The 11,604-nt window shown below is 45.3% G+C and overlaps 1 protein-coding gene across 3 annotated transcripts in view; it reads left to right on the top strand.

The window, feature by feature from the left end:
- LOC308697509 (E3 ubiquitin-protein ligase TRIM39-like) overlaps positions 1–7,502 on the top strand; it is a 9,524-nt gene extending 2,022 nt beyond the window's left edge. Inside the window, exons 2-8 of one of the 3 annotated variants that reach the window (XM_081376811.1) lie at positions 3,447–3,530; positions 4,065–4,636; positions 4,751–4,846; positions 5,164–5,397; positions 5,489–5,627; positions 6,462–6,488; positions 6,641–7,494. In XM_081376811.1, coding sequence (XP_081232937.1) covers positions 3,458–3,530; positions 4,065–4,636; positions 4,751–4,846; positions 5,164–5,397; positions 5,489–5,627; positions 6,462–6,488; positions 6,641–7,188 — 1,689 coding nt within the window. In that variant the 5' untranslated portion in view covers positions 3,447–3,457 and the 3' untranslated portion in view covers positions 7,189–7,494. Of the gene's footprint in view, positions 1–3,420; positions 3,531–4,064; positions 4,637–4,750; positions 4,847–5,163; positions 5,398–5,488; positions 5,628–6,461; positions 6,489–6,640 lie in introns of all 3 variants that reach the window. The other 2 variants (XM_081376812.1, XM_081376813.1) reach the window with 2 other exon arrangements.
- Positions 7,503–11,604: the final 4,102 nt, after the last annotated feature.

Genomic DNA, 11,604 nt, shown 5'->3' with positions numbered 1-11,604 from the left:
TGGGAGGGGGCCCCCAAATCAAATTCTGCTTAGGGCCCCCAAAAGGCTTGGGCCGGCACTGCGTATGTGTCACGGAGTCCTTGCATTTATCACGCCACTTCAGTGTCCTGTTCTTGCCTGTTCTTGCCTGTTCTTGCCTGTTCTTGTCTTGTCTTGTCTTTTGGATTGCTCTATTTGGAATTTGACCTATGCCTGGACTTGACCATTGATTCGGATTACCCTCAAATAAATATTACTCACTGCAAATTGGATCTCTCTGTTTCCCTGTGTGGATCGTGACAGAAGGACTCCCTCATATACAGGATCCAGCGGTATGTACACCAACTTCTCCTCCCCAGCCACCGAGCGGGAGAGGAGAGATATGTTTGAGGGAACCCGGTTGGTCATATTTCGCGGGACCCGTGGAGGTCGCAGTAGAGGAGGTGGTAGAGAGGAGTCCCAACACCACTCTCCACCATGGCCCCCCTTCGACTCTGGGTTGGTGAGATCCAGCCCAGAGCCCCATCTGCCACTGATTGCGCCCAGCTCAGAACCAGCACATTGCCATCAGAAACAGAGGAGAAGGAAGACCTCCTCCGTGACTGTTCCGGTGGTCCCTGTTCCGGTGGTCCCTGTTCCGGTGGTCCCTGTTCCGGTGGTCCCAGTTCAAGTGATCCCAGTTCAAGTGATCCCGAGTCCGGTGGTCCCAGTCTCGGAAATCCCCGTGCAGTCTGAGATAGACAAGGCAGCTGAAACTCTGTTGGAGTACTTTGAAAGACTATATAAGATCCTGGAGAACGCCAAGAGTGTTCACGTCATGTCTGCCCAGCCAGAGACTATTCACGTCACATCTGCCGAGCCTGTGTCTTCGGACAAGATGGCCGCTACAGAGCCTGTTCACGTCAAGTCTGCCGAGCCTGTGTCTTCGGACAAGATGGCCGCTACAGAGCCTGTTCACGTCAAGTCTGCCGAGCCTGTGTCTTCGGACAAGATGGCCGCCGCCGCGAGTGTTCACGTCACGTCTGCCGAGCCTGTGTCTTCGGACAAGATGGCCGCCGCCGAGAGTGTTCACGTCACGTCTGCCGAGCCTGTGTCCCCTGACAAGATGGCCGCCGTCGAGCCTGTGTCTGTTCCTGTTTCTGTTCCTGAGCCGGTGGTGTCTGTTCCAGTACCTGAGCCAGTAGTGTCTGTTCCTGAACCTGAGCCGGTGGTGTCTGTTCCAGTTCCTGAGCCGGTGGTGTCTGAGCCTGAGCCGGTGGTGCCTGAGCCGGTGGTGCCTGAGCCGGTGGTGCCTGAGCCGGTGGTGTCTGAGCCTGAGCCGGTGGTGTCTGTTCCTGAGCCTGAGCCGGTGGTGTCTGTTCCTGAGCCTGAGCCGGTGGTGTCAGTTCCAGTGCCTGAGCCGGTGGTGTCAGTTCCAGTGCCTGAGCCGGTGGTGCCAGTTCCAGTGCCTGAGCCGGTGGTGTCTGTTCCAGTTCCTGAGCCGGTGGTGTCTGTTCCTGAGCCTGAGCCGGTGGTCTCTGTTCCTGAGCCGGTGGTGTCTGTTCCTGAGCCTGAGCCGGTGGTGCCAGTTCCAGTGCCTGAGCCGGTGGTGCCAGTTCCAGTGCCTGAGCCGGTGGTGCCAGTTCCAGTCCCTGAGCCGTTGGTGCCAGTTCCAGTGCCTGAGCCGGTGGTGCCAGTTCCGGTGGTGCCAGTTCCGGTGGTGCCAGTTCCGGTGGTGCCAGTTCCGGTGGTGCCAGTTCCAGTGCCTGAGCCAGCGGTGGCAGTTCCAGTGCCGAAGCCGGTGGCGACAGTTCCAGTTCCGGTGGTGCCAGTTCCAGTGCCAGTTCCGGTGGTGCCAGTTCCAGTGCCAGTTCCAGTGCCTGAGCCGTTGGTGCCAGTTCCGGTGGTGCAAGTTCCGGTGGTGCCAGTTCCGGTGATGCCAGTTCCGGTGGTGCCAGTTCCAGTGCCTGAGCCGGTGGTGCCAGTTCCAGTGCCTGAGCCGGTGGTGCCAGTTCCAGTGCCGGAGCCGGTGGTGCCAGTTCCAGTGCCTGAGTCGGTGGTGCCAGTTCCAGTTCCTATTTCTGAGTCGATGGTGCCAGTTCCTGTTTCTGAGTCGGTGGTGCCAGTTCCAGTGCCTGAGCCGGTGGTGTATGTTCCTGAGCCGGTGGTGTCTGTTCCGGTGCCATGGCCGCCCTGGCCGCCCGAGGGAAAGTCTCCGCCGTGGCCGCCCGAGGGGTCTCCACCGCCGTGGCCGCCCGAGGGGTCTCCACCGCCGTGGCCGCCCGAGGGGTCTCCACCGCCGTGGCCGGCCGAGGGGTCTCCACCGCCGTGGCCGCCCGAGGGGTCTCCACCGCCGTGGCCGCCCGAGGGGTCTCCACCGCCGTGGCCGCCCGAGGGGTCTCCACCGCCGTGGCCGCCCGAGGGGTCGTCTGCTTTGCCTGGGCCGCCCGAGGGGTCGTCTGCTTCGCCTGGGCCGCCCGATGAGCCCGATGAGCTGTCTGCTTCGTCCTGGCCGCCGGCTAAGCCATCACCCCCTGTTCCTGTTCCCCTCCATGGACCTGGCCCCCCATCCCACCCCCTGATCCTCCACCGTTCCACCTCCCTCCTTGACTCTGGTTTTGTTTGCGTTTGTGGGTCTTGGAGCGTCTGGTAGCCGCTCCGTAGAGGGGGGGTTATGTCACAGTGTCTGGTTTATGTTCCTTGGGTCACCACTAGATGTCCTCCTTCCCCACGGTGTCCATCACACTCTTGAACTACATCCCCCATGATCCTTGTCTTTTCATTGCACTCAGCTGCCCCTTATCACTGATAATTGCACTCAGCCTGTTCCCCATTAGCATTGTTATTTCCCTGTGTATTTATACCCTGTCTGTTTTAGTATGTGTCACGGAGTCCTTGCATTTATCACGCCACTTCAGTGTCCTGTTCTTGCCTGTTCTTGTCTTGTGTTTTGGATTGCTCTATTTGGAATTTGACCTATGCCTGGACTTGACCATTGATTCGGATTACCCTCAAATAAATATTACTCACTGCAAATTGGATCTCTCTGTTTCCCTGTGTGGATCGTGACATATATATACACACATATATACATACATACATGCATACATATAGTTTTGTTGGAAAATGTATCACTTGTACTTTGTACTTTAGTTAGGGGTCAAAAGTTCAGTTATACAGTTCTCAAAAAAAAGTTATCAAAAGAGCAGGTCAAAGTTCAGTTCTGTAAGTTTATGAGTTTCTTGCTGAATTTCAAATGAATTATTGTGTTTCCCTCACTATCAATTCTTACGTTCATTTTAACCAATTTGATATAAATTGTAAATTTGACTTGAAATAATATTATGATGAATAATTAATACTAAGCCGGACTTGAGGTAAGATTTAATTTAAACCTCAGTGACTAAATACACATTAGGAGCAAATATAGGCTTATACAATATAAGTTCTTTGATCATTCAGTAACATTTCTATTCTTGAAAACGAAGAGGGAAGAACAATGGCAGAATCTTCACCAACATCAACACAAGCAAGAAAAACCAGGAGATGGAGTATTGAGGATACACCTCCATGTAAGTCAATAAACAAAAAAAAACAAAAAAAAACAAGAAGAATGAATTAGTGCATGAATAACTTTCACTCTTCTCATATAATATTTAATATGTAGTTCAGGAGTGTACAGCAGCAGATAATAAAATCATTTCAAATCAAGATTTCAAATTAATATTGCTCCTTCGTGTATTTATTTATTTGGTACAGTAAGTGTGTGTGTAATGAGCTTCACATTAGGGTTCTGATCAGCTTGTCTGGGTTCATTTTGCAGTAATGACCAGCTGACTGTACATGATCTCTAATATATTTGAGTTTCCTCAAAGACGTCACTCTTTGTCTCTAGACATTCTTTACATTCGACTTCATGAGGTGCATCATGGGATTCTTTATAAACAGTATTAAATGAGCCCATTTATAATAATAAGGCTAATAATAATAATAATTATTGTTGTTTAAGTCCTTCAAGCAAAAGCCATTAAATCAAAAAGTCAAATGTGTTTCCAAACTTTAGACTAGTAGTGAAGGTAAATTATCTTCATCATTTCTCTCTCCAGCGATGTCTTCCTCCAGCGGTCCACTGACTGAGGAGCTTCAGTGCTCTATATGTCTGGACGTGTTCACTGATCCAGTCACCACTCCATGTGGACACAACTTCTGCAAGACCTGTCTGAATAAGTGCTGGGACAACAGCCAGACCTGCAACTGTCCATATTGTAAAGAAACATTCAAGCACAGACCTGATCTCAAGATTAACACCACACTCCGAGAGCTCGTAGATCACTATAAAAAGAAAAGTCCTGAGAAAAAAGCTGCAGTTCTGAAAAAAGCTGAAGTTCTGTGTGACGTCTGTGAGGAAAGAAAGCTGAAAGCCCTGAAGTCGTGTCTGGTGTGTCAGAGCTCTTACTGTGAAACTCACCTGGAGCCTCATTCGAGAGTAACAGGTTTAAAGAAACACAAACTGATCAATCCTGTGAGTAATCTGGAGGACTATATATGTCAGAAACATGAGAGACCTCTGGAGCTGTTCTGTAGAGATGATCAGACATGTGTGTGTCCGATCTGCACTCTAACAGACCACAAGAACCACAACACTGTTTCTTTAGAAGAGGAGAGTGAAGAGAAGAAGGTAGAAGTTACTGACAATCTGATTTTAAATGTCTCTTATCATGAGGAATCACATGTTCTTTAATATAAATGAATCGATTATGAAAACATATTGTGTGTTGTTCTCTGTCTATAGACTCAACTGATGAAGACACAGAAAGACACACAGCAGATGATCCAGGACAGAATCAAGAAGATTCAAGACGTCAAACACTCAGCAGAAGTCAGAAAAGTGAGTTTAAAATAATTCAATTAAATAAATTTTAATATCTATCATTGTTTATTGAATTGTTGTATAAAAGCAATTTCACACTCACAGTCACACTGCTGGTCTGAATATCGACACGTCTGTGATTCCCTGATCACTTAGTAAAGTAATAACACATCTCTCCTCAACAACACACATGATTTGAGGAATCATTCAGTGCAAACGGGGCAGAATGAGGGATTTTGAAAACCGACTAAAACACTGAAGTATGAGAAATAATAACACTGATTCTTCTCTTAACAAACGCCACTAATAATGTGTTGATTGTCCTGGTTGAGCAGAGAAACACAGAGAAGGAGAAAGCAGCCCGTGTGGAGCTCTTCACTGATCTCATCCGCTCCATTGAGAGATGTCAGACTGAACTGCTGGAGATGATGGAGGAGCAGCAGAAAGCAGCAGAGAAACAGGAGGAAGAGCTCATTGAAGAGCTGGAGCAGGAGATCACTGAGCTAAAGATGAGAAACACTGAGCTGGAGCAGCTCTCACACACTGAAGATCACCTCCACCTCCTACAGGTCAGTCAACATCTCTGTGATCAATGATAATGCAGTATATGACACCATAACACTCCCCATGCTGAAGGATTTCTCCTCTCTCCTGCTGTAGATTTACTCATCCCTGTGCAGCTCTAGAAACACCAGGAACTGGTCTGAGATCAGTGTGAAGACTGATGAGAGTCTGGAGACTCTGAGGAGAGCTCTGACTAAACTGCAGGACTCTCTACAGGAGAAACTCACACTAACTGGTACAGCAATATCAAATACACCGTACAGATACATATATTTATCATCTTTTAATATCAGTAATGAAGAATGAGTCTGTTAAAGCTGAAATAAGAGAAGTGTGTGATCATGTGTTTGTGTCTCATTATCATCACAGTTCTTCTTGAAGAGAGCAGGTCATATTCATCTCTAATTTCAGGAAACATGCAGTAAATTCATCTTGTACTAGAAGCTTCATCACTGTAACAAGAACCTTGAGGCTTTAGTGAATCTGTGAACACTTTTAGATGAGAAACAACAGAAAGAAACATTAATTTTCTACCGTTTTCAGTTTTTTCAGCTGTTTCATCTAAATGTTGTGATTATGTGTAAAATAAAATAAGTTTAGCAGAACAAAATCAAATCGATAGACATCATGAATGATTTGTTTCATGCAGATTTGTTCTTTTTTTTTAAAGGAAAATTTCGGACCTGAAGTTCAAACAGCTTCGCAGTGCTGGGGTTTCATTTTCATTTTCTTAAAGATAATTTTTTATACTTTTGTCTTTGCTGAATAACCACAACATTAATCCACTCAAAAACTGAAATCAATAACATTAGGCATAAAAATATCTAAAATAAAAATGTCATAAAATGTTTCACAAAACATTCCCAAAGATGTTCTAAAAAGGAGGAATATTTCGAGCTCAAACACAATAGGAGTTCAGGGATTCTCTAAATATCAGCAGAGAAACATTGATCAGATAAAACATGATGTTGTACAGAATTCTTTAAATATAACCTTAAATCTTGTCTATAATTCCACACAAAAACATGTCAAAGATCTGATGGTGTTTTATTGTCATGTGTCTCTACAGTTCTGAAGAGGATACAGCAGTATGCAGGTACAGTGTGCTGTCTGCACTACACTAGATTACATTCAGATACTCACAGCTTCATCACTGACCGACAGTATGATTAAACACTGATTACATATTACAAACATCACTAAATATCTGTATTGTGAATTTGTGAGTTATATTCTCTGTTTTCTCAGTGGATGTGACTCTGGATCCTGATACAGCTCATCCTGCTCTCATCCTGTCTGATGATGGAAAACAAGTGGAACATGGAGACATTAGACAGAAACTCCCAGACAAACCAAAGAGATATGATGAATGTGTAAGTGTCCTGGGAAAGGAGGGATTCTCCTCAGAGAGATTATATTTTGAGGTGCAGGTGAAGGGAAAGACTAAATGGGATTTAGGAGTGGCCAGAGAATCCATTAACAGGAAGGGAGAGATCACACTGACTCCCAGTAATGGATACTGGACTGTGCGGCTGAAGAATGGGAATGAATATAAAGCCTGTGCTGATCCTCCTGTCTCTCTGTGTGTGAGAGTGAAGCCGCAGCGGGTCGGTGTGTTTGTGGATTATGAGGAGGGTCTGGTCTCCTTTTATGATGTGGAGTCCAGCTCTCATCTCTACTCTTTCACCGATCAGTCTTTCACTGGGAAACTCTATCCATTGTTTAGCCCGGGCCTTAATGATGGAGGTAAAAACTCAACTCCACTGATCATCATTCCTGTCAATTACAATACATGAGTTTTCTGCCATAATATGAAATACACAATGAAAATGATCTATACAATTACAAATCTATACATGTTTTGCTATATTTTTATAATTTGTTTTTCATTGTTAAAATCTATAATTCTAGCTATAATTGCAAATTATATTGTGAAAATATAATGCTTGTTTAACAATTTTATTTTCAATTTTTCATAATTATTCATGCCATTGTTTTCTTCCATATCAACCTGACAAAGTGAAAGTGTCTGTATTTTTTTTTTTTACATCAAAATCAACCATTATGATAACATTAATAAATGATCAAAGCTGTGTCTAATTGCTGTGATAAAAGCTCTGATAATACTGTGGTAAATCAGATGGTAATACCTCAATATACAGCGGGGGAAATAAGTATTGAACACGTCATCATTTTTCTCTGTAAATATATTTCCAAAGGTGCTATTGACATGAAATTTTCACCAGATGTTGGTAACAACCCAAGTAAGCCATACATACAAAGAAGAAGTATGTATGAAGCTCTCCTCAAGTGATCCTTGGCTCTTGGACAACTCTTCTGATTATTCGTTTCACTCCTCTATCAGAAATCTTGCGAGGAGCACTGGTCGAGGCAAATTTATGGTGAAATTATTGTCTTTTACACTTCCGTATTATGGCCCCAAAAGTGCTCACTGGACCATTCAGAAGCTTAGAATGGCGCCTATAACCAATGCCATCATTATGTTTTGCAACAATTAGGTTGCGAAGGTCTTGAGACAGCTCTATGATTTTACCCATCATGAGATGTGTCTTGTGTGACACCTTGGCAATGAGACCTTTTTGTAGGCCATCATTTGGGACTGAACCAGCTGTTATTAATTTCCACTGACAGGGGGCTGGATTGCTTTTTAATAACTAAGTTTTCAGCTGTTGTCTTGGCTTTCAATGCCTTTTTGTGCCTCCCTTTCTTCATGTGTTCAATACTTTTTCCCTGTGTCATTTCACATTATTACACATAACTTCATTTCTGAACTTATTTTTGTTTGTTTCTTTGTATGTATGGCTTACTTGGGTTGTTACCAACATCTGGTGAAAATTTCATGTCAATAGCACCTTTGGAAATATATATACTGAGAAAAATGATGACGTGTTCAATACTTATTTCCCCCGCTGTATATCAGAACTGTATGATTACCATATTAATACACTACACTATGGATCTTCAAAGTATACATAAAATCACCATGATATTATGATCGTCATTTTGCGTCATTGTCGGAGGAAGTGTAAGAGGGGGGGATTTCTGTTGAGACTACAAGCACTAGTTCCTCATCTTTCCCAGGGGGCGGGACCCGCTCACGCTACAGACCTATTACAGATCAGTGGGTGGGACTTTACTCTCTGAAACTGAAAGCAATATCTTGTTTAAAGCTAAGCTAACAGACGATGTGGAGACAGATGTACAGTTATGACAATAGCGGAGGAGAGTGCTCAATATGACATAGAAGAAGAGGATTTCGGAAGTCTGATGCTTGAATCAGGTGTTTGTGGCTACCTTTACAAGCCGCATTATAGCGAAGAGCAGCCGAGGCAGAAGACCTGCCTGCCGCGGACGAGGAGCCCGGACTGGCTCGAGTTAGGCCGTGTGTCCACCAAAGCGTTTTTACTCGCGGCTGGCGTGTTTTTTCAATTGTTTTCAATGGGAGCGCCGCGTTTTTAAAACGCCATGAGCGTAACGAGGCGCTGAGCGTCTTTTTCATGCTGAAGCGCTGAGCGTTCGGCATTTTTTACTGGTCGCAGAGAGTTGAAGAATGTTCAACTTTTGGTAAAACGCAGCGCTCATCACTGTCACTTTTTACCCAACCGTCCAATCACAGTGGAGGAGGGGCGGGACTAATACCACACCGACCAACCGCGTCCGCCACATGATTCTGCTTGTACAACGTCAACAGATGACAACAACAAGCATAAGGCCGTGTGTCCACCAAAGCGTTTTTACTCGCGGCTGGCGTGTTTTTTCAATTGTTTTCAATGGGAGCGCCGCATTTTTAAAACGCCATGAGCGCAACGAGACGCTGAGCGTCTTTTTCACGCTGAAGCGCTGAGCGTTCGGCGTTTTTTACTGGTCGCCGAGAGTTGAAGAATGTTCAACTTTTGGTAAAACGCAGCGCTCATCACTGTCACTTTTTACCCAACCGTCCAATCACAGTGGAGGAGGGGCGGGACTAATACCACACCGACCAACCGCGTCCGCCACATGATTCTGCTTGTACAACGTCAACAGATGACAACAACAAGCATAACGGAACAAAATCAAGAGCCAGATAAAATACATTACATTGTATTGACATTTTAATATAGAATCAACACAGAAACAAAATATGTGTGAAATGAGATACTAGTAAGACTTTCGCGGATATTCCGTATCATAACAAGCAAAGTGTCTCGGTCTCAACCGTCTCAACTGAAAAAACGCTGCGCTGCCAAAACGCTCTCAAGCGCCCACAGCTGAGCGTTTTTAGCAGAGCGCCTAGCGTTTTCAGCTGGCTATAACGCTTTGGTGGACACACGGCCTAATAACGGAACAAAATCAAGAGCCAGATAAAATACATTACATTGTATTGACATTTTAATATAGAATCAACACAGAAACAAAATATGTGTGAAATGAGATACTAGTAAGACTTTCGCGGATATAGTGTCTCGATCGGTCTCAACCGTCTCAACTGAAAAAACGCTGCGCTGCCAAAACGCTCTCAAGCGCCCACAGCTGAGCGTTTTTAGCAGAGCGCCTAGCGTTTTCAGCTGGCTAATAACGCTTTGGTGGACACACGGCCTTAAGGCTGATTTATACTTCTGCGTCGGACCTACGCCGGAGCCTCTACGCTGTAGGCAACGCGTTGGTTTTCATTTATACTTCTGCGTCGTTGTCCGCGTTGACGCGCGCAGAGGGAGCATGTGAAACCCGAGGGAGCGGTCCTAGCAGACCAATCACAACGCTTGCGTCCGCGTAGAGTTGACGCGTTGTTACATTTTTGGAGAGGTGCACGTCAGGGTACGCCGAAGGGTACGCGCGCTACACACAGCCTACGACGTAGCTACGGCGTAAGTTCGACGCAGAAGTATAAATTGGGCTTTAGGGCGGACCGGTGGCGACGGTGATCTCACTATGCAACTCATAGACTGTAAGATGCAACAGGGCTTGGGCGTCGTGACGTCATACCTGGCGTGGCGGCCATGTTGATGGCCTCGCGAATGTAAACATACAGCAAGTCAACGGGGAGAAGCAGAGTTGGGAGAAAGAAAAAAGATGTTAAAATCCCGAAAAGGATGTGGAATTTACGGGGATACGTTAAATAGGGAAGCAAGGGACCAGTATGTGGACAAAATCGGCAAAAAAAAGTGTAGTTAGTAGCTGTCAACCCTCCCGTTTTTTCCGGGTTTATCACGTATTTGAGCTCTTTTCCCGCTGTCTTCCCGTTTCAGTATTTACCTATAAAATATCCCGAAAAATTACAATTTCAACATTCATCTTTCTGTTGCTATCCCTCTGCAAAACTGCAGCATTAACTATGCGAGTTGTGAAGCTAGGTCTAACGTGACTTTGCTTGCAGATTGGCGTGAAATCGTGCTCTCACAACAACCACGCTGTTATCTAAAAAAAGGCCAATATCACGCTAAGGTTGCCTTCAAGTAAGCAAAACGATGCTTTGAAAACATCTGTTTTTCTGGAAGGGCAAGGGGGTAGCAACAGGACAACAGTACAGAGACTGACAGATCCGGGGCCTGTACCATGAAGCTGGATTAGGTGGCTAGCCAGCTATGTTTCAGCTTAGTTTCCGCCAACCCTGGGTTTTAGGTACTATGAAAGTAGCTCGGCTTTAATCGGTGTTCGTTGCCATGGTATCTTACGCTGCACGGCTAACCTGCTCCGGGGCAGGTTATGTTCTGGATTCAAGATCGAGCAAAGAAACATATAGGTGACGTAACTTATTCCAAGTGTCTGTTGCAATGACTTCACCTTTTCTTCCAAATCCGGTGGACATCTCAGCGCAAATTGTTTGACGAGCACTTCGTAGAGAAAGAGTTTTTAGCTAGACAAAATCCCCTTGCCTTAACTGAGTTAGGCTACTTGTATGAAAGATACAGGTTTTCCGCGGAAGGAATTTCTTATCTTTGCGAACTTCTTGAGCCGCACATAAAGAATTTAACACGTCGAATTCATGCACTTACTGTACCGCAAATGGTATTGTGTTGCGTTTTTTTTTTTTTTTTTTTTTTTTTTTGCAAGTGGTAGTGCTACATTCTTGCACGGTGGGTGACGCACAGAAGCTATGGGAAAACATGGTTTGTCAAACCATTCGCAAGGTGGTCCTCGCTCTGCAGGAGTACATGAAAAGTTTCATTAGTGTTCCCCGGACATTTATCGACCATGTCCATAAAAGAGGGCTT

This window comes from Scardinius erythrophthalmus (genome assembly GCF_964197995.2).
Source record: "Scardinius erythrophthalmus genome assembly, chromosome: 10".
Lineage (NCBI taxonomy): Eukaryota > Metazoa > Chordata > Actinopteri > Cypriniformes > Leuciscidae > Scardinius > Scardinius erythrophthalmus.
The sequence above is the reverse complement of the archived record's forward strand: the minus strand, read 5'-3'. Positions and strand labels throughout refer to the sequence as shown.